General features: G+C 37.5%; 1 protein-coding gene across 5 annotated transcripts in view; it reads left to right on the top strand.

Moving 5' to 3' along the window:
* Nucleotides 1-24,183, top strand: part of ROBO1 (roundabout guidance receptor 1) — a 408,648-nt gene that overhangs the window by 345,958 nt on the left and 38,507 nt on the right. For 3 of the 5 annotated variants that reach the window (XM_030330082.2, XM_030330085.2, XM_030330083.2), the window contains 6 exons: nt 56-177; nt 3,192-3,363; nt 7,775-7,972; nt 12,480-12,506; nt 14,237-14,279; nt 21,372-21,526. In XM_030330082.2, coding sequence (XP_030185942.1) covers nt 56-177; nt 3,192-3,363; nt 7,775-7,972; nt 12,480-12,506; nt 14,237-14,279; nt 21,372-21,526 — 717 coding nt within the window. The remainder of the gene's footprint in view (nt 1-55; nt 178-3,191; nt 3,364-7,774; nt 7,973-12,479; nt 12,507-14,236; nt 14,280-21,371; nt 21,527-24,183) is intronic. The other 2 variants (XM_030330084.2, XM_030330086.2) reach the window with 1 other exon arrangement.

The raw sequence follows: 24,183 nt of genomic DNA on the forward strand, positions 1-24,183 counted from the left end.
TGCTTCCAGTGTTCTCTAATGTATTCATAACCTACTTTTTAAAATAATTTAATAGCACCCAGTGCCCCACCCCAAAGTGTAACTGTGTCAAAGAATGATGGAAATGGAACTGCAATTCTTGTTAGTTGGCAGGCGCCTCCAGAAGACACTCAAAACGGAATGGTCCAAGAGTATAAGGTAATACATATATAGTAATTTACGGATGGACACCCTTCTCCCCCTACCAAAAAAAAAAAAAAAACAAACCCCACAAAAAACACACACACACAGAAAAAGCTTGTTTAAATTGTGGATATTTGGCGCCATCTGCTGGTCAATGGAGCAACATGTAAAATTATTTGAAAAATACTTTCCTGTTCAGTAATTGTGGAATAATTCTTTCTTCAGCCATTTGAAGAAACAGTTAATTTAAAAGAAATAATCTATATGGTCACAAAATCTATAGGTCCATGTAATTTCACACAAACAGCAAGTATGAATGCTAATAAAAAAGTAATTTTTTTTACCTTAAAAAAATACCTTGAATATATTTTGCAGGATTTGGTTGCCCCATGAATTACCTATGAGTCAAATTCTATTAAACATGGTTTGCTTTATGTTTTTTTCAACATATTTGAAATTTTCGAACTTTGGAGCTAAGTTGGAAAACTTATTTTAAGGTGCACAAAAATTTTTTTCTATAAACTGTGTTTTAGTTTTAAAGGAAAATGTCCTGTCTCAGAGGAGATTCAGTTATAAATTTATGTATGTTTAAATGAATTTTAAAAATATAAGATGTCAAGTGGCTTAATCTAATATTCTGACAGTTATTTTTACCTGTGAAGTCATTGGCTTTAATCATTAAATTTAAGAGTCTTACATAGATTTTGAGCAAATATTTTCAAGCATGACAAGGTACAATAAAAACTAATTTAGGGTCATGAGATGTAGCCTATCAATGAATCTATATTACAGGAAAGGCTTAATGATGCATGATAAATGAAGAAGTGATTGATTGAATCAGGGGAATCTCAATAGAAAATAGCTTTCACAGGTCTTTTTTTCCAACATATGTGTAAACATATTGCATACTAGAAGAATTTTAACTGCAAAACATGTATTTCCGTAGATACTGCTTTGTATTCCCGTGATACCTGAGTATTTTTCTAGTTACTATCTAAACTGTGATACGAGTTTATCTCACATATGTGAATATTTTAGTCTGTGTCCATTGATAGGAAAATGATGTTAAAAAGGTGAACACATTTATCTTCTACAGGCAATTGCATACTAACATCAGAATCACTTGTGGACTCATTTTCCAAGTATAGGTACCTGACCACCATTCTGAGAGATTCTGATTCAGTAGGTCTGATAGGGCACTTGCATATGTATTTTGGTAGATCTTTCCAAGGTGATTCTAATGTGCACACTTGTTAAGACCCAAATAAAGACCATCAGTGTTCTTTTGAGTAGCAAATTGGTTTGTAAAACAACTAGATATACTGAGCTTAATTTAGGTCTAATATTTTCTTAAAATGATTTTTAAAAACAAACTGAAAACCTCTTTATGAAATTTGCATATATTTTTAAAGGGTGACATTTTATAGTATTTAAAATAGTGCTGTGAATGCCCCTCAAATGTTCTAAGATATTTCAAATTAGATCTTCTAGTGTAATTGAGTCATTAAAAGGTACTAGTCTCTACAATGTAAGTGTTTTCTCATGAATATCAAGGTTATCTCAATACTGGGGAGTGACAGGATGCTATGGTTCAGTCCAGAAAAATGAACTGTTATAGAGATTATTAAGGATTTAAAATGAGGTGATGTCTCAGCTCTCAAGTAAAATTGTGTAATGTAGGCATTTTCCCCTAAGAGCCAAAGCTCATTTCTCTCCAGAAGAAATGCAAAAGGGTGGATTTCACTTAACTTCATGGTCAATTTAAAATAATAAAATGCCTTTGAAAACCTGATTGACTGGTACAAAATCAGTTTGTGGCTTTGGTTCAGCTGTGTAATGTAATTGGGGGAGGAAAAAATCACAAAGGAGTCTTTATTTCCAAATGGTCAGATCCTGGTATAGAGTCTGACATTTTTGTTGGTGTTATGTATTGAAACGATATTAAAATAATGTTAACCTCCAAAGAAAAAAATAAATGGTGGTTGCCTACATGATAGGAGACACTGGTACTCTTTCTTGGGTTTATTTTAAATCCCATTCCGTATTACAGTTTAGACAATAGGCTACTTGAAACTAATCCTACATCTTGCTCGAGGACATCGTAAAGAATAGAGAGTGTGTTTTACTACTCCATGGACCATTTTCTTGTGGCAACTGAGTCCAAATGCTGTCATGCACCATATCCTACTTCTTGAACATTGCTGAGGGTCACTCTGATTAAATAATCCTTTAGTGAAATTTAAATTAAGGATTACTGTGTAGTTCAGATATCTTAATTTCCTTAAAATAATTTCCCGTCACAAATATCCTTATCAAAGTTATTGAGCTATACACTAATTTTCTTATTGGAAGAATATTTTTCTTTCAAATATGTGTTGTTATTTTTCATTGTCTCATATATGTTATCAAAGACTCACACACCACAGGCTGAGTAGACTCCTAGGAAGACCCTTTCTCCTTGTATCCAGTTTTATTTATTTACTTTTCACTAAACTCTATAACTCTACACCGAACATGGGGCTCAAACTTGGGACCCAGAGACCAAGAGTCACATGCTGTAGTAATTGAGTCAACCAGGTACCCCTGTCCAGTTTTGTTATAAATAGCCATATTTATACAAAGGTACTTTAGATTAAGTTATTGATCTTTATCTGGATATACACAGCTTTTTGCAAAGCCTTTTTGGCAAATAATTTCTAGGTGTTTAAAAAGAAAAAAAAACACCCTGTTGATTTGGACTGATAATAAGAACCTGTGTCTTTGAGCAAAAATGTGTAGACTTTCCCATTATAATCCTTTCAAAGTATATGAGACAATTTAGAGAGGTTTTGAAGGTACTGCTAACCTGAGGTTTGACGGGAAGAGGCCTCTCAGAACTAGATCCTAGGGAAAAATGACTTTTGCAGCATCCTGTATTAGGTTCATGATGAGTCTGAACTTGGTCTAGGTCTAAAACTGAAATGCTATGCTGATCTTTGTGTTCACTTAAATAGTTTACCAGCTTAACATTCCTTGTTCTCTTCTTAAAGGTTTGGTGTCTGGGCAATGAAACTAGATATCATATAAACAAGACAGTAGATGGTTCCACCTTTTCTGTGGTCATCCCTTCTCTGGTTCCTGGGATCCGGTACAGCATAGAGGTGGCAGCCAGCACTGGGGCCGGGGCCGGGGTGAAGAGCGAGCCACAGTTCATCCAGTTAGGTGAGTGCCAGTACAGATCCGCTTTGACAGTCTGTCGCTGTATCCATTGTCCTGCCTTTGTTTTTTGTTGGTTGGTTGGTTTGTTGGAAATAGAGCTGCAACAATATATTTCATAAATGCAGAAAAATATATACAAGTATATAATTATGTAAATATAGAATATACCATATAATATTATGATTACATAAATGTATATAATATATATCACAACTAAACTTAAACTTAGTCGAGCACATATTTTAAATTATGTTTCAAGCAAAGGCTGTCAGCATTCATTGTCATCCTAATTCTATCCTTTTCTTTTCTTTTTTGGTCTATTCAACAAATACTATTAATTGAGAACCAAGGAAACCTCAGTGGGTAAGAAAGACAGTCTGAACATTCATGGAATTTATAGTGATTTGGATGAAAATAAATTCCCATGAAAAAGTTACACTAGGTATTAGAAGTTTAAGCAATATGCAACTTACATTTACCATTTTGGTGTCTGTTTTTTTTTTTTTTAAGTTGTTATTTATATTGAGAGAGAGAGATAGGAGAGAGTGGGGAAGAGGCAGAGAGAGGGAGAGAAAGAGCCTGTTAGGGAACAGGCTCCACACTGTCAGTGCAGAGCCTGATGAGGGGCACGATCCCACAAACTATGAGATCAAGAGCCAAATGCTCAGCCAAGCCAGCCTGGGCTCAAGCCACCCAGGCACCCCATTTTTGGTGTCTATTTAAAATTTTAATTGCTTTTTACAACAAAAGAGAGATTCAAATGTCAAAGAGAATGGGAATATGGTTATATGCTAATTACTTAGATAGTTAAATACAATATGTGCTTCAAAAGTGGTTAGATGAATTAAAAGAAAAAAGGAAAACTTAACAGAGAAGCATTGTAACAACTCTCCTGTAGTCAATGTCGCATGAATACAAAATACAAATTAGTAAATGGTTACTAGAAAAAATGTAAAGCAAATAATAACAAAACAGCAACAAATACAACTATAAATGGAAAGGGAAAAGAAAAGTGTCAATATTAAGAGGCTACATTTAAATTACAAAAGATGCTGAGAGCCCAGTCAACATTGTGTCTGTTCATTTCAGATCCCAAGTTAAGCATTAATAAGATTTTATGTCCGTTTCTAAATTATGGAAAAGGATCAGATATATGCATTTTTTATACTTCACAGATAAGTGCATAGTATTTTTGCATTTGGATGATAATTGATGACATTCAAGACGTTATTTCAAAACAAAATTAAGAAACATTTGGCTTTGAATAAACTGTGTTGTATAAGCTTTACATTCAATTTGGAAACTGCTATCATTGTTCCGTTGTTAAGACAATGCTATCTTCTCTAGTAGATGTCCTTGCCGAACTTCTGTGGTATAACACAATAAAGTCCACCTGAAGTGCAGTAATTGTGGGGTAGGACCCTGTTCCATGTAGACATGGAGGGTCACGGGCTGATGAGGCTTAGCTTTATTTAACGTGGAGCTTCCAAGGTTGACCCAAGGCCAGCAGAAAGAAAAAGAAACACATAGTGTAGGGGAAGATTTAATGGTGCAGATCTAGAAATAGTGCATGCCTCCTGCCCAGGACTCAAGTCACGTGATTCCAAATAGATGAATGGGGACACCACAAAATGAAGTCACTGGTGAGGGAGCTACCTCCCGAAAACTCTATGCTATGGCAATAACATTCCAACCTTCAGAGGGGAGCTTGCTCCATCCGCCAGAGCCATGGACCAGAATTCGAGTTGGGAATTATCTTTTTAAACAGTGATTACGTGCGCAACCTTTAGGTGGAAATAGTTTCATGATTTATTTCAGGATCATCTATTACAAAATTCCAAGTAATACAGGAAACTAAGAGAATTACTTGATACAATTTTAGGTGAGATAAGGGAAAAACAGTCTCAGTATAGACCTTTTATTCACTTGCCCACTTTTATGAAGTGTCAGTACTAACTTATTAAAATTGATATTATAAGTTACACTGTGATGACCTTATACATTGTTGATGTCACTTACCTACTTTTGTAACATGTGATTTTAGTCCTGTGTTTTCAGAGCTGAACTGGGAAAGGGCCATGTGTAATTTTATTTATTTAAGATTTAAATCAAGGGATTTGAGGGTCAAATTGGTTTTCTTGAAATTATAAATGTGTTCCAGTTTTCCATATCTTAATATAGCCTCAGCTGCAGTGAGACAAAGACTGAGATACAGAGTGGCCGTTTTAATTCATTAGTCACACCACACTTTATTCTCTTAAGCCCATCTGGTCGCTTGCATGGAACCTCTCTTAGCTGTCTCCATAAAATCTGAAGCTACCCAACTTAACCTTGCACAAATAGCCATGAAATCTATAAACTTACTAGATACAAAAAGTGTATCAGGAAAAAAAAAAAAAAGAATAGGTCTGCTTGGTGAACTCGCAGAGGATGAAGTGCTTTTACGATAACTGTAAATAAAAGAGCCTGGAACATGAAATGAAACATTCAGTCAACAAACTGTTGAAAGCAGGTAACTGAGAGAATTTATAAAAATAGGCTTTTCCGGCTTGACCCTCCACAGAATAAAATCTAGGATTCTGTTCAAAAAAAAGGTAAAAAAAAAAAATAAACACCACACACACACACACACACACACACACACACACCTGTGAGTAGCAATGTAGCTACCATTTTACATAGAAAGGGGTGGCACGTTCACAAGACTGTTTCCTTAGCCACCGAATGCTGCTTATTTGTCTAACCAATGTCTTATTGGGACATAATATCATCTACTAAGAAAAAAATCATCTGTAGATTTTTTTTTTCTGTTGGAGAAATGTTATTCCTAGATAATAAGCTATCGTAGTTATTTTTCTGAAAAAAAAAAGGGGGGGTGGAATTTTGGACTAGAACAAATGTTTCTATTTTATTTATTTTTTTTAACGTTTATTTATTTTTGAGACAGGGTGAGACAGAGCATGAACAGGGGAGGGTCAGAGAGAGGGAGACACAGAATCCGAAGCAGGCTCCAGGCTCTGAGCTGTCAGCACAGAGCCCGACGCGGGGCTAGTACTCACGGACCGCGAGATCATGACCTGAGCCGAAGTCGGCCGCTCAACTGACTGAGCCACCCAGGCGCCCCAAAATGTTTCTATTTTAAAACAGGTTCATTACCAGAACATTTTCAGACTGTAAGAAAGCACCAGCCCTGATGAAATGGACAAACCCTTCTTGTTTCACCAGATGTTGTGGGGGAGGAACATTAAGACTACAGACACTGGTGGGAATTCTGCCCACTGGGCCACCTTGGTGTTGCATCAAGTCAGAGCCCATGAAGTAGGGTATGGCTCTGATGACAGCACAGCACTTCCAGTTCTCCATAGACTCTGCTAACTGCTCTGTGTGACTTGACGGAATGGTGGGCTTAGACAATGAATCGTGGTGGGTTTAAACATGAATGCAAAAATAAGTACATTTGAATAGCCATCAATCCCATCAATTTCAAATTCTTGAATTGAGATAACAAAACACAAACCTTCTTGACTTGATAACACTTGTAGTTCTTGTCCATATTTAATGTTCTTATATCTGTTGTTGATCACGGCTATTATTTTAAAAAGAAAGATGACTTTAAAAAAAAAAAAAAAACTGTGGGACACCTGGTTCGTTCATTCAGTAGACCATCCGACTCTTGATCTCGGGGTTGTGAGGTCAAGCCCCATGTTGGGTATAGAGATTACCCTTAAAAAATAGGAATATTATTCATAGTTATTTCAGTGGTAAGATTATCTTAATTTTTCTTTGGTCTTATATTAAACTAAATTTTATAGACCCTTTGAACATAGGCCCAAATAATGTGTTTATAACACATTTTAGAGTCTTAAAATAATAGCCTATACAATTGGGGTATAGGGATAAAGAAAGTATACACTGTTTTTTTCAATATAGACCTTAAGAAGAGGAAATAACCTTTTATTTGTTAATATTTTAAAACCTATAGAAGTCTGAGACAGTTTATATCTTTTTTATACAACTTATTTGATACTCCTTATTTATATACTATTGTTGACATATTTCACTTTTTAGATTTATAGTTTCGTATTTATCTCAGCACTAACCTGTGAAAGTTCATCTAAGCAATAAGCTGCAGAGTTTTCTGGAGTAAAAAATAGAAATTGTGCGCCATTGTCTTTGTTTTTAAATATAGTCCATAAAATTACCGTATCATATGTGTTTTGTATGAAGATAAAGTGAATATAATTTTGCTGACAATCTCCTGGACTATTTTAATTAACAGAGGTGGATGTCACAGAATAAAAGACAGAAATTACTGTTCAAAAATTGACAAAGTAATGATAGCCACCTTAGATAAGTATGCATTCATTGTCTCATTGACTTTTAAGCCCACATTAATCCAAAGATGGCATTTCAGATTCTCATGGAAACCCTGTGTCGCCTGAAGACCAGGTCAGCCTTGCTCAGCAGATCTCCGATGTGGTGAAGAAGCCAGCGTTCATTGCCGGAATCGGGGCAGCCTGCTGGATCATCCTCATGGTGTTTAGCATCTGGCTTTATCGACACCGCAAGAAGAGAAATGGGCTGACTAGTACTTACGCGGGTATCAGAAAAGGTACTACCTTTCCTAAGTTTTCCATTTCGTAATATGTTTGTGTAACTCCTGATTTTAACCTGTGACCCCAGAATATTCATGACTATATATCTCCTGTCGTAAATTATTTTCATATAGAAAGATTTTCAAAAGTGCTTTTATTGCATTGTCATCTCCACCCGTTGACTCCTCTTGATTAGCAGCACTTCCAACAAGGGTTTATCCGTTTCAGGCTCAATTCCTTTAAAATAGATTTCACCAAGGTAGGTCCACCCTTGTTTGTTACACCGTCTCCTGTGCTTTGGGGGAGTTACTCCATGGTTTTACATTCTTGAAGAAATGTTGTAGCCTCGTTGTCCCAGGAATTATAAATACAAGCTCTGCACTGAGCTTAAACGGAGTGCTGTTGTTTTTGTGAAGCTGAAGAGATTATTTGTAAACTAATTATTTTATGATTCTTTCTGATGGTCTATCAGATAGTTATTTCTTACTGAACATAGAATGCCCAGCTAAATGATGTGCCTCCATTTGCAGAGAGGAGTGTTTATTTTATTTTTTTTATTGCTGTATTTAAAGTTGCAGAGTTGAATATCGATATGCCGTTAATTAGCGGTGGGGATTTCGTTACAAATGTGTTGATAGTTTTAGAAGAAAGAGTTTACCTGGCTGCTGTTAGTTACAATTGTATGGATGAACTGAGTACACCAAGAATTTTCAGACACCTTCGCCATACATGCCTTTGGAGTCTGTACATTGGTGATTTGTATTTTTTATTCTTTGATAAGATTTGTGAACGTTCTCAGGCAAATAATCCTCCCTGCCCCCACCTTCCGAATAAATATATTAATCAATTCTGGGCCTCTGATATGGGCTATAGGTAGTGTGAGTGAAGGTTCTGGCTATCTGGGGAGAGGCCCAATTTATGTCTTTAGTCCAACTAAATTATTTATACTGCTCCTTTTTTGCTCTCAAAACTGTCCTGGTTTATATGACACATTACACATTCACCCTAGTCATAGGGCTTCTATGCAAATCTAAGACAACACTTTTGCTTTGCTGCAAATTTAGAGGGAATTACCAATAAACACATCCCCTCCCCCCACCATCACCACCCTTTAGAAAACCGTCAACAGGATTTTTGAAGGGAACATTTCCTAAGTGTCTTGGCTAAGCCCTTTCTCTAATCAGTTATAGGCAAAGTCAGAATTTGTGGTGCTAGCTAGAACTTTTCTCAATGAGAAGTTCTCTTGACGGTCCCTGTACACTTATAAAACAGCCTGGAGAAGCAGTCTAAAATATTAGTGCTCTCAGTCACAAGGGATCTTGGCAAGAAAGAGTGCGCACAACTTCATCACCATGCTGCAAAAATAAATTAATGTGCTTCCTGCCTGTGGGTGTGCAGCATTCTATGTAGGTACACTTGCAGCATTACCATCCTTAAAAATGTTTTTTTTTTCAGATATGTATTCTGTCTAGAGATGAAGCAAAATGTCAGTATCCCTGCCTGTGAAATGGAAAATGAGGGCTTGGAGGTTACTGCAAAGGGAGCTGGCGCTCATTATGTATACAAAGCAGGACAATGTCCCTCACATGTGTCACCATATAAAACCTTTGACTAAATGGCAATGCCGAGAAGGGGCTTGCGGGTGTCCCTGTGTCGTGGGGCAGGGAAGGGGCAGGGGTGTTGGGAGCTGTGTTTTGAAATCCAGCTTGAAGAGGATAAGTGATTTAATTAACGCACAGATGAGGACTCTCTTGAATTCTCCGGGAATCTTGTACTTCTTAGTGCCATAAGGTGCTGTAGCTGTACAGTCATAACAATTGAATGCTCTGTATTGTCTTGAAATCTAAATATGTGACATGAAACCCACTTCCTCTCTGAAATTTCTCTTCTTCCACTAATGTACTTTAAGCATGCTGGCAGATGCCTATGTGCTCTTTGTGCAAAACCTATTAAACTAATATCATTGTCCTTTTAACTAGCTTGTGTTAAAGCAGAAATCATAGAACATAATTACAAATGTAATTGGTGAGCATTCGATTCAGCTTTCCCATTTTGCCTTGTTGGCACTTTTTCATAATTCTGTTTCCATGCAATTCAAAAAAAAAAAAAAGTGCATCCTGAAACCTTAAATTGTCTCTGCCAAAACAATGCCAGTAATTAAAAGAAAAAACGAGATGAAGCATTTCAAAGAAATAGACATGAAAGAACCTATTGCCCTATAAACCATCAAGCCAGAGTGTGACTTTGGGTGACAGTGAGCATTTTTAAACACCCCCCGCCCCCATTTATCTGTAGATAAACCCTATGCTGGAACATGCCCTTTTCCACATGCATTCACATGGTGCACCAGCATCACTGGGTAAAAAGAGATTATTGTATTATCAGAGGCTTTGAAAATTAAGTTGTTTTTTGGGGTACAGGCTGTAAAAATTTCACTTAGATGGACTTCTTTTCATCTCTCCTTCAGTTCCTTTAACTGGGTTGGCAGTTAGCTAAGAGTACAGACAAGGACCTTTCATATTGTCCCTATGTCCTTATGACTGCAAATTAATGCTCAGGCACTTGAATAGCTTCACTTTCCAATGTACCTTTTATTATTATTATTATTATTATTATTATTATTATTATTATTTATGAAGACTTGTTACTATGACTCTGAATTTTTGATTGTAGCTAAATTACATTGACTCTCTGAAAAGACCTAACTGAAAGAAAACACAGCCCGGGAGACCGTGGCTGTGCTCCAAACGAAGGCCAGTGTGTAAATTGGGTACACGGCATTGAGGGTTTCGTTTTTGTTCCTTCTAGTGTGCTCAGAGATAAAACGGTTTGGTGAAAAGTGACAATTGTGCGGCATGCCCCAGCGTTAACAGTTAGCAGCCCCAAAGGCTCTAATCCCAAAGTAAATTTCTGGGAGACATTCATATGTGAAGTGGAAAATACATTTTTTGGCAACTTGATGATCCACGATAAGGGATCAATATTCTAGTTTGTGTGAATTAAGGATTTGTCAGGCACAAACTTTAGTCTTCAAGAAAGCAGCGTAGGTTCCCTTGCTGTCTTTGCCAGGTCAGTGTTTACTTTCGATTAATGCGAAGAGCTTGGGAAATGAGTCAGCCCCCTCCCTCCAGGAAATGACATGGAAACACTAGTGGTGTTATCCAACACCCAGCATTTGGGAGGAGGTGGGAAAAGTGGGGGAGGCAAGGCTGCCACTTTTGAGGTCTGCAGTTGAACTTCAGGCATTATTGACGAGATGAAGATTTATAACTGCAGAGAGAGCGAAGGCTTTCAGTAGGGCGTTAATGTTGTGTTGTTAGCTTCTGGGGTGACGTTTAAAAACTGCTCAGCCTACTCGGAGAAGGCTTCTACATGTGAACTAGAATAGAGAAATTAAAGTTTAAAACTCCCCATTTTTTCCCATTCACAAATTTCCACAACGATAAAAACATAGTATTACACTGTTTACGTGATAAGGTGTCAGGCATTTCTTGGCAGTTCAGTTTTATGGTTCTCTTTGTTTCAGTTTGCTCTTGCCTTCTTTCTTCCCTCTCTTCCTCATTTCTTTCTTTTGTTCCTTCTTTCTCTTCCTTCCCTTTTCCTTCCTTCCCTCCCTCCTCCCTCCTTCCTTCCTTCCCTCCCCCCTCCTTCCTTCCTTCCCTCCCTCCCTCCCTCTCTCCTTCCTCCCTTCCCTCCCTCCTTCCTTCCTTTCCTCCCTCCCTCCTTCCATCCCTCCCTCCCTCTCTCCTTCCTCCCTCCCTCCTTCCTTCCTTTCCTCCCTCCCTCCCTCTTTCCATCCCTCCCTCCCTCCCTCTCTCCTTCCTTCCTTCCTTCCCTCTCTCTCTCCCTCCCTCCTTCTGTCCCTCTTTCCTTCTTTTCCTCCCTCCCTCCCTCCCTTCCTTCCCTCTCTCCCTCCCTCCCTCCTTCTGTCCTTCCTTCCTTCCTTCCTTCCTTCCCTCCTTCCCTCCCTTCATTTCCTTCCTTCCTTCCTTCCTTCCTTCCTTCCTTCCTTCCTTCCTTCCTTCCCTCCCTCCCTCCCTCCCTCCCTCCCTTCCTCTCTCTGTCTCTCTCCTCTTAATAATGAATACCTAAGTCCACCTATTAGTTCACTTTAATAAGCATTTACTTTCAGATTTCTAGATAAGGTTCAATCAAGACCCTGATAATGCTTGTTTGAGAATCCATCAACCAATGTTTAGAAATGATTAATAGTAGAGGATTCCTGTTTGTACTAAAGCCGGGAGCTAAATCCTTGTCACTAAATGCGGGGTCATTCACAGGCTAACCCAGCACGACTCCCCGCTGTACTAGAATGCCAGACGCTTCAAAATGGTACCTGTAGAGACAAGCCTCTTCTTTGAACCTCAGATTTGGTTTTATCCATCTATCAGAGCGTCAGAACTGCTGGCTTAGTTATTTACATTTGTTTTATGTTCAGCTGTCTGCTTGATTTATACTAATGTGATGTGTTCCCTTTCTCTCTTCAGCTTAATAACTGGTTTATATTTTGTTTTGATTTTTCAGTCCCGTCTTTTACCTTCACACCAACAGGTACATATTTGCACTTAGCCTCCTCCTCTCCTTTGTTGGTTTGGCATGTGTTGTACTATTGTGTTTCTGTTTTTATTTCATTTTCTGCAGTTAGTTGGGGGAAAGGACTTAAAATGGAATACGGTCCTTCATTTACTCATGTCAGGCATGCATTTGAAGTAGAAATGATTGGTGTTGCCTTTCATCCGTTTAATACAGTTATTTATTCATGATTCCACATCGCATCCTAGCCTTGTTTGCACGTGTTTCATTAGATAGACACTCTGTTTCTACCCTCAGCATGATTTAACATGCTAATGATCTTATTGATTATTTCATACTTGGCAGTGCATTTTTTTACCCTTAACTTAAGCCTTTATGTTTTCCAACAAAAATTTCTCTCCCTTGCAATTCTCTGTCCACAGAATCAACATTTTTAAAGGGAGTCAAAATACCCAGCACATGTGAAAGATAAAACTTTTTATCTTCCTGAAGTCAGAATCCTAATATTTTGTTCTATTCAATTTCTTTCAAAGTGGGTCCTCTTCTTTCACATCACCTTTTAGTAAAAGATGTACCTGTAGTCTTGCCTCCTCGGTTTTAATCCATTTAAAGTAATCACTGGAAGCAGTTATCTCTCCTTAACACACTCCCCGTTTGGAGTTCTTCTAAGTAGCAGAATTTGGCAGCTTTTAGAAACATGTTTCTTCTTAGAAAATGTGTCTGTATTTACAGAAAAGCTAATCTTCTTAACCTCTTGCCTAACTGTGTGCAAATCTGTATTTGTTATTGCTAAATTTTTATACCCATAATTCATTAGGCTGAGAATGCTTCCAAGAGCATTAAAATATAGTTTCACTATATGTACACATGTCTGATGAAAATGTAATGGGAAGGGGTTCTACAAGCCACAAGAAAAAATAGGTCGTATTAATTAACTGCCACAACTTGACATATATCTTTGTGTGGAGAGAGAGAGAAGGTTTATTTGAACATTTATCTTTGTCTTTCTGGTACTTCTTCTGGGAAAATAGCCTAGTCATTTTTTTCCCCAAATTTAAGATTCCAAATATGTATTTATATGTTTATATATATATATATATATACGTATATATATATATACATATATACGTATATATATATATAATGTATACATATACGTATATATATACATATGTATGATTTATACGTATATATATACATATATATGATTTATATATATATGTATATATATACATCGTATGATTTCATGATTATATATATATATACGTATATATATATAATGTATACATATACGTATATATATACATATGTATATATACGTATATGTATACATATGTATATATATACGTATATATATATATAATCATGAAATCATACGATCTAATAATTTAAAGTAGAAAACTATGGGAATGGGGATATAGCAATGCATAATAGTTATATTTAATAAGAGTGCACTGAAGTTTGCTTTTACTTAGTTCTTAACTTTATTGGCACATTAAGAAAATAAGAGTAACATATTTAATGTTATACAATCTTAAAAAATACTAGTTGAATCAGAAATCTACTTTCTGTGATGGTTTTTGTAATGCTTCTAAGTAGAAAGGGAGAAAATATTCCATTTTAAGAAAGATGCTCATGGATGTGATAGCTTTTGATATTTAAACATAAACCTGTCTATTAATTGTTTCTTTCTCTCTCTCTCTCTCTCTCTCTCTTTTTTTTTTTTTTTTTTTTTTGTAATATTCTAGTAACTTATCAGAGAGGCGGTGAAGCTGTAAGCAGTGGAGGGAGGTAACTATCCTGCTTGTTTTGTAGATCCTAAGGGAAATTCCAGGTATCTCATCTTGGCTCCTTCAATGACATCACTTTCTTTGCATAAAAGGTTGAAGTTGAGGATGAAATTTGTTCAAATCTTTTAGAAATACGCCATTCCGCTGTGCTTGTGGAACCGAGCTGGTTTGTATACAAAAGCAGTTGCTTGGAGCTGTTGCATCTCAGTGAATGGACACCAGAGGGCGCACGTTAACCGGGAAAGACAAACTTGCTGATTTAGCGAATGATTAAAAGGAGTTAAAGTAATTAAGCAATGGCATTTATGAAGATTAAGAAATATAGCTAGTTAACAGATACTATCAAAGAGAAAGTGTTCATTTGAAAACCTGCTGAACACAGCATTTGCTCGTAAGTTGTTGTAGGTTAGGTTTGTTTGTTGTTGTGAATTCAACATAGTTCAGCTCTCGCGTTGCAGGAAAATATGTTGAGATAAAAGAAGAAATCTGGGTAGCTTGTTAATACAGAGATTTTTTCCCTCTAATTAAAATGAACCTCAATCCTATATTTATGATTTTTTGTAATTATTATTCAGTGAACTTTAATATATTCACAGAGAAATCAGAAATTGATGTGACAGGCAGCTTAAAAGAGCTGAAAAAAGGTATATGTATATGAGCCACGCTTCTGCATTTTCTATAATAAGATGATTTTTTTCCCCAAACCAGCAACATCTAACTTAAAGTGTAAGAACAAAAATCTTCCAACCAAAACCATTTTATAATTCAAATTGAATGAACTTACTGGGTGTTCGGCTTTGCACAGTTGGATGTTGTGGATGGAATTGGAAAAGACAAAAACGAGTAAAATACTCCAAGAAGCATACCATCTGATGACAAAATTACTGAATTTAGTATATGACAAAGAATGATTTTTAAAAAAACGTTGATCACCTTTAACCAGTGCTGCACAAATTTTGGTATCGAGGGCTAACCTTTTCTTCCCAGGTACCCATGCTAGCTTGCTGTTTTCATTCCTGTGAAACAAAGCCAGTCCCTGAAAGACTGAAAGCTAGGAGGTCTTCATAAGGAAGAAATTCACTTGATTCAGGAATTAAACCAGCGCCTGGTTTTGCATCCAGGAGAATTCCATCTAAATTGTAGCCCAGATAGTCATGAAACAGCCGCTGGGCATCACAACATTCTCTCGTGGATAAATCTGGACGGCCTGATTATAGAACCAGCTCTCTACATGTGTATGTTCATGACTGTAGACTTTCGCTTTTATCTTAACCATAGCACACAAAGTGTGCTGCACTAGCTTCTGTACATGGGCACATGTACAGACTGTCTGTCACTCTCTCTCTCTCTCTCTCTCTCTCTCTGTCACACACACACACACACACACACACACACGCCCACACGTAAAATATTGCTGGTTGTTGTTCTAAATGGATTTACAACCTAGATAGAGCAAGTTATCAAACAGGAACTAATGGAAGGAATCCATAGTTACAAATAGCAAGTTTCTATGGCAGGACTGAAAAATTACAAGCTATCAACTGAAAATTAACAAACTGAACTGACTGTCCATTTGGAAAGCTTGCTGGATTACCATACAGAAGTAACCTTTTAAATTTAAAAATAGGATAACAGTGAAACTTCTGTATTTCAGATGCCAAATATTTTAAAAGCAAAATAGCAAATGAAATGACAAAAGATGCTGAAATATTACAGAGGCAACAGATAAATAAAGATCTTAGAATCCGTGCTCAAAATGATAGCTACAGACACAATTTTAAATGTATTTATTCATCGAACGTATTTATTGAATGTCTACCATGTGACAGGCACCGTTCTAGTTGCTTGGGATGCATCAGCGAGCAAGTCAATAAAAATTCCTGTTCTTATGAACTTTACATTAAGTATGGGAGATAGAAGATAAATAATAAAGATTAAAAAAGTGAACTACAGTATCAGCAGTTGGTAAGGGCTTTGGAACAAATAGATAGAGCAGAAGAGGAATCAGAGGTACTTTAGGAAGAAGTCTCATTTCCTAGCCAGAGTATGTATGTGGAGGGGGAGGGGGAGTTGCAGTGGGTGCACATGTATATCTGTGTTCTACGATTCCGTGTGGGAAGAGAAGGGGCAGCGATCCAAACTCCTGCACTGTCTCCTCTCACGTCCATACCTTAAACACTGGTTTCCCTCAGGCATCTCAGACTCTGTGACCCTGCTCTGACCCTCCCACCTCATTCGGTTCATGATACCTAAGTTAAAATTTCTTTTTTTTTTTTTTTGATGTTTATTTATTTACTTTTGAGAGAGAGAGAGAGCACGAGAGGGGGAAGGGCAGAGAGACAGAGAGAGAGAATCCCAAGCAGGCTCCACATTGTCAGCTCAGAGCCTGATGCGAGACTGGAACTCATGAACTGAGATATCATGACCTGAGCCAAAAATAAGAGTCCAACGCTTAACCCACTGAGCCACCCAGATGCCCCACCCAAATCACAATGTCAAGTCGTCCTTTCTTCTGCATCCATCATTGCCTTTGTTGAGCCCACTTTTTACCCCCTTCACTATCGCAACGCTGTTTCACATCCAACACTTGTTCTCCCCTGCCTAATCTGTCTCAAAAGCTCCCAGCAGCCCTACCTTCATCTATGTTCATCAGCACTACTTCCTGTTTATTCCTTTGCCCATTGCAGCCAAAATGATATTTGGAAATGCATATTGATCATGTCTCTAAGTTGTTCCAGAGCCTGCTTTTAATAGAACGCACCATGTTTAAAATATCAAGTTCAAATTCAGCATAGCGCGTGAAGCCAGCAACCTCTAGTTTTTGCAGGTCTGTTTCCCACGTCTAAGTGCCACACCCTACAATCCAGTGTCAGCCCACCTGCCACTCGCCCCTGTTAGATTCTCTTATATATCTTCATTTCATCAGCCTGGAATGTGTTGCCCTCCCATGTCTGTTTCCTGAGCTTCACCTGCTGTGTTCTCCATGAACTTTTGTGCTGTGCAGATACCACAGTTAAGCACCTAACATAAGGTAATGCAGTGATCTTTTGTTTATATCAGGGTTCCGCAGATTAGGGCTCCTGGGTCAAGTCCAATCGGCCACCTGTTTTGTAAATAAAGTTCTATAGGAATACGGCCAGACTTATTTGTTAATGTACTGTCCAGGGCTGCTTTCCCACCACAACAGCAGAGCTGAGTCATTGCAACGGAAATTACAATAAAGGAGAAGGTTGACCCCGAAAATCTTTTCTAGTTCACAAAATTGTGAATTGAGCTCTTCCCAGAAAAGGGAAAAAGAGGGTTGCGGTAAGCAGAGACGGCTGGCTTCCCAACTTAAAAAGGGCCAAAGGCTTGTGATATGATCCAGGAGAGGACCATAGAACTATTAAGTAGCTGTTCTAATTCATTTGTTTTCCCTACCTCAAAAATTCCAGTCACCTCTTCCAAAAACCCTACTTAAAATCCCAACCACAGCATAAACATGGGAACACCCGAGAAATCCTGAAGAAATGAGTAAGAAAATCAAGCCAAACAGGTAGAGAATGCCAATAAACCATTTCCTTGCAGTGGGAGGTGACAAAGAAGCAGAGCTCAGGCCTTGCTTCTCTCTAAAATACTGGCCACTCTTCAACCTATCCCTTGCTCCTTCCAGCACTTCAGAACTCTGGCAGACTATTAAAGGAAAGAGGAGTCAGTCCACAGACACTCGTGTACTGTGAGGCCCCCGTACCATTTTCTCCAGCCCTGGCACCCTCTAGTATTTTATTTTGTGGTTTAGGATCTTAAATAGGTTGCTGTGTTTTGTTTTGTTTGAGTGAAGGGATTGGAGTATCTGGCGTAAGAGCAGCAGAGGAAATGAAAACTGTTGCTACATAATTATTTAAATGCAATGTCCTCTTTTTTTTTTTTTTTTAATTTTTTTTTTCAACGTTTATTTATTTTTGGGACAGAGAGAGACAGAGCATGAACAGGGGAGGGGCAGAGAGAGAGGGAGACACAGAATCGGAAACAGGCTCCAGGCTCTGAGCCATCAGCCCAGAGCCTGACGCGGGGCTCGAACTCACAGACCGCGAGATCGTGACCTGGCTGAAGTCGGACGCTTAACCGACTGCGCCACCCAGGCGCCCCTGTCCTCTTTTTCTTTGTGACACAGATTCATCCCCTTCACATAAACTGGAAGATAAGTTTGGGTTTTATGAGCCCTACTGTCTTCCCTTCCCTGATAATATTGTCTTTTGAAAGACAAGGAAGAAATAAACAAAACTCAAATTATTAGTGTGAAAATACAACATCTAATAGTATGAGGTAAAAGTATGTATTGTAGACACATTTTAATTACTGTAACCAGAACTGAGTTTTGCTTCTGCTTAATTTCTTATTGTTGGGCAGCTACATCTGCCTCATATATACTGGATCATCTTAAATGCAGAAAAATAGCCTATGAGATTTGTAGTTTAACAAGACCCTAACACCCTTACCATAGTAGTGGCATATGACCTTGACTTTTTCAGACCCCACTGAAATATACACATGGCATTTTAAGATTCATTATGGATCAATAATCTATGCTTCACCTTCTTCCCCAAATAATTAGTATTCTAAATACAAGTTAAACCAAAGCCAGAAGGTGAATTGCTAATCCTACTTCCTGTTGGAAGTTACCCATACATATGGAAAGTTCTTTCAGTTTATGATGCTATCAAAACGTTCACTTTAAAAGTACTTTCCTGAGGAATCATAAATATTGTCTACTCCTTTTGGTATATGTGCTGCCGAAGCGAGCACGTCTACTCCTTTTGAAACATAGAAGTCGGCTGAAAAATTTCCACTTGACCCATACACTAGACCCATAATATCTCTACAGTGTCAAATACGGAAATTTATTTTTAATAACTTCTATAGTGACAAGGTTTAAGTTCAAGAGAAAATAAAATAAGGAAAGTTAAAGATGACTAGATGCAGAATTTCTATACCCAACAACTATTTCAAAGGCTCCAGATATCTTTGATACAGCTTGCATTTAAACGTTTTTAATTTCCACAGCTCAGCAAAATTTCTCTTCAAAGCGTTTTTATCAACAATGTTACTAGTATGTTTGCTCAATTTTAACAGCGGTTATTTTGAATTTCAAGACTGCAGACATTTACCCCACTCAGTCTTTTATATGAATGTTTAAGGACTTTGGGAAAGTTCAGCACGCCCCACTATGTATGTTTATTGCATCTGGGATTTGAGTGTGGATTCTAGAGCCAGAGTACTTGGGTTTGATCCCAGCCCTGTCACCCACTCAGTTCCCAAAGCCATACACAAGTTCCTTAACCTGTGTCTGAGGAGTTTCCTCATCTGTAAAATTTGGATAATAGTAGTAACTACTAGGTAGTTCTTTTTTTTTTTTTTTAATTTTTTTTTCAACGTTTTTATTTATTTTTGGGACAGAGAGAGACAGAGCACGAACGGGGGAGGGGCAGAGAGAGAGGGAGACACAGAATCGGAAACAGGCTCCAGGCTCCGAGCCATCAGCCCAGAGCCCGACGCGGGGCTCGAACTCACGGACCGCGAGATCGTGACCTGGCTGAAGTCGGACGCTTAACCGACTGCGCCACCCAGGCGCCCCTCTACTAGGTAGTTCTAAGAATTAAATGAGTTGATATGTGTGAAGAACTCAGAACAAGATGTCACTCGTTGTAAACAAAGAGCAAATATTCGTTTTTATGACAGATACATATACCCATATGCACACATACATGTGTCTACAGACGTATAAATGATAAATCCATGTTCTTCATTTGGAGTGAATTATTCTTCAAATACCCATCACGTACGTAGTAAGTTTCCTCAGTTCCTCTGTGTCATGGAACCATGGAGGGTGAAGTGTCAGGTTCTTGCTTCGCAGGTAAATGAGATGCATGGTGATGTCATTTCAACAAAGAAAACGAAACCCTGAAGAAAACGTCTGCAGCATCTCACTGCCAGTCCAATTATGGTGGATCTGACCCCACACCAGGCACCATCACCTCTTTTGCTGAGTTATCAGTCAGAGTCAATGTTGGAAAAGGACATCAGGAATGCCACTCTTTTGTTTTTTAAGTTTATTTATTTATTTTTATGTGGGGGGAAGGGGGGGTCAGAGGAACTGAAGTGGGTTCTGTGCTGACAGCAAAAGCCCGATGCGAGGCTCAAACTCATGAACCCTGAGACCGTGACGTGAGCCGAAGTCGGACGTGTAACCAACTGAGCCAACCAGGCGCCCCTGGAAGGGCATTCTTCAACTCTACGTCTCTGATGCTAGTGGTACAGGGCTCCCATTAATAACCATTGTTGTGCTTGGTTTTCCCAATGCACAGTGAAAGAGCATTAACATCTGTTGTGCCAAAAAAGACATGAACATTATTTCTTCTAATGGACATTTTTTGTTTTACCAGATTTAATTCAGTAGCGTTCCTTTGTTTATGTAGGAATTTATGGCGTTTTACATTGTCACCATCAGAAACTCTTGACAGGCTTACAGAACTGTGCACTGAAACATTGAGGAGGCTCTCTGCAAAATGTCACAGAGCCTCCAACTCTGTTCCTGAAACATGGTTTTGAAGAAAACTATGCAAATGTGCTTCCTGTGAAGGATCCGTTGTCTAAGTAAAGGCGCTTGTTCCGTTTTTTAATGAAGTCGTAAGAAGAATCATGATTTTTTAATGGGTCAAGAAAAGGAAGAAATGCAAACTGCCTCACTTATAATATTCTTTAAGCAGCTAAAACACTAAAAGATATATGTATCTGTATTTTTAGCTTCCATGTTTGATTTCTAGTCACTGTGAATAAAGGAGAGCATTGCAAATGGTACAGTATCTTAAGTCTGAGGCCCAACTGAGCCATTTTACAAAGTTACAGCCATGTTAACTGAGGGACACCCCAGGACATTACATCACATTATAGTTATCTTGTCTGTGACATAAAAGGAATGGCAATATCATTCAGCCTAGTTGACCAAGTTATTTGTGAGGAAAATGAGATGGAGACTTTGTTGGAAGTTTGAATAGGAAATGATATTTGCTATTTGTAAAACATGTGCTTATATATGTATATATTCTTCCTTCAGGCCAGGACTTCTGAACATCGGTGAACCTGCCACACAGCCATGGCTGGCCGACACATGGCCTAATACTGGCAACAGTCACAATGACTGCTCCATCACTTGCTGCACTGCAGCCAATGGTAACAGTGATAGCAACCTGACCACCTACAGTCGCCCAGGTTAGAGATGCAGAGACCGCTCGAGATGTATAAGCACCAGAACTGGCCACAAGAAGATAGATTTCTTCCCCTCTTCCTACATTGGAAAGGAAAAATTGATCCACAGTTTTATAAAATGTTGACTATTACCTAGCAGATTACCCTGGCTGTATATTGTCTTCATCCCTCTATCTCCACACTTCACCGTCCACCAGGGTTTCCCAGAAATCCTGGGAGAATGGAGAATATAAACCCTAGAGTAGATAGCAAATGAGGAAAAATTAAATTGTACGAAGCATTCATCTTTATGAGGATGTATGTAGTTACAATTATAATTATTTAATTATTTTCAAGATTTGGGGAATAAAACAGGTCAAAGTGTTTATAAATGTAGAGTTAAAGTGAACCAAATTCTTTTTTTTTAATGTTTCTTTATTTTTTGAGAGACAGAGAGAAAAGGCATGAGCAGGGGAGGAGCAGAAGGAGAGATAGACACAGAATCTGAAGCAGGCTCCAGGCTCTGAGCTGTCAGCCCAGAGCCCAACGCAGGGCTTGAACCCATAAACTGTGAGATCATGACCTGAGCCGAAGTTGGGTGCTTAACTGACTGAGCCACCCAGGTGCCCATAGAGTGAACTAAAGTCGTTAATAGCAGTAACAAAAATAATAGCAACTGTACAACAGTAATAAAGAATTTTAAGTGAAATTCAACTGAAATTCCAAATCAGATTTTTATCATATAGAAGTAGATGCTGAAGATATGAGAAATGCATATCTTTTGGAGGTGTGAATGCATAAATTTACTTTATACTGTGTGTTTTTGGTTCAGAAATAGGCGAGTAAATTCACAAAGGTTTCATGCTAAAACATGACATTAAATTATAGATATAGAGTATGAAATATCTGAAGGAATAAATGGAAAATTACGGAGTTCTTACCAAAAAAAAACAAAACAAAATGAAAACCTTCAAAATTCACAATATGGGAAATACTAATATAATTATAAAGAATCAAAAGATAGGAGTATAGAAGTAAAATAACCCATGGGACTAAGAAAAAGGGATATAGAAGATGGCATGTAAGTGAAGATGTCATGTACCATAAAAAACAAATCGTAGAGCAGTCTGTATGTTTAACCTTAGAACAAGTCCACAGTCTCCACTGGATATGGCTATGGACGTGACATATCCATGTGACCATGTCCCTGTTCTCCAAGGGCCCATATTCTAGTTGTACAGATAGGTGCTCACATGATTGCAAATAAAAGAAAGACTGTTCTCAGCCCTTTAGGAGACAAAAGATGACAAAACTCATTCAAATTAATATGTAGAGCTGTGTTGGCCAGTATGGTAGCCTCTAGTTACAGTTGGCTATTTAAATTTAGATTGAACAAAATGCAATTTAAAATTCAGTTCCTCATTTGCACCAGCCACGTTTCAAGTATTCAGTAGGCACATGCGTGTAGTGGTTCCCATATTGAACAATGCAGAATAGAACATGTCCATCATTTCATTGAATTCTATGGAATCACACTCATTTAGAAAGATTGGTGAAGAAAAATGAAATTGGCAAAACTATGGATTTTAACAATATTTCTTAACCACTGTCAATAAAACTTTATACTTAGAAATTAGATTTAGAATTACTAAGGGCCAGGTGAGTCAAATATTCTTGTTCCCGGATCATTTATTGTTAAAATGCAGAGTAGTTGAGTTGAGTATTATAGAGAAGTTGCACCTTTTTATTAAGATTATATCCACATTTACATCTTTAGTAGCAGCCTTGATAATTTATCCTCAAGTTATCCAGCCGAAAACCAATCTTTAAGGTGATTGTTAATCTTTAAGGTGAGCTGTTAATGTTAGTGCTGCTATGAATTACATGAATTAAATAATGGTATTTTTAACCATTGTAACTTGACAACTTTTTTTACTTAAAAATGTTTTAATTTTAAATTATGATTTTAGTTCTTCCTGCTGTTTTAATATTTTCAACTGTAGGCTTTAAATATTTCTATATGTATCAATTATTTCATTTTCTAATATTTCAACAAAGAGAAAATTAGAGGGAAATTGAAATAGCAGACATATTAGATATTATTTCAGGTTTTCTTTGATTACATTAGCCTGGTCACCTAGGCTTCATTTCGTCATCATTACTGTCATTTTATACTTCTTGGGGTATCATTATAAAACCATGAAAAAATGATTATATAACATCCTTCCTTGATAACGATTACCCTATATGACCAAGAGAAGAACTAATAAAACTATCCTAAACACTATTTACCTATCCCTTTACCTCTCTTCCTTATATTTTTTGAGTAGAGTTACTTCATAAAATATTAAAATCTCAAGTTCTTTGCTGTGTAGGCAGAGTGTTTTTTTCCCCCCTTTGTTTGGATTCTCAACATACATGTGTTGTTCTATTGCTTCAACAACTAACTAGTACCTTCAGATAGGTAACTCCAGACTAGAAAATATAAATTTGGCACATACTATCATGGGGGTTGTTAAAAGAAAACTATCTTAAATTGGATGAACATTTACTACATAGCACTAGCAAAAGTTCAAAATTATTTTGTCTCTATATAATTTCTCTATGCCCTCTCTCATTTCCTCAGATTTTAATTGCCTTCTTTAGAAAGGACATATGAATACTTAGCCCTTTCTATTGAT

The sequence above is a fragment of the Lynx canadensis genome, chromosome C2, assembly GCF_007474595.2.
Source record: "Lynx canadensis isolate LIC74 chromosome C2, mLynCan4.pri.v2, whole genome shotgun sequence".
Taxonomy (NCBI): Eukaryota; Metazoa; Chordata; class Mammalia; order Carnivora; family Felidae; genus Lynx; species Lynx canadensis.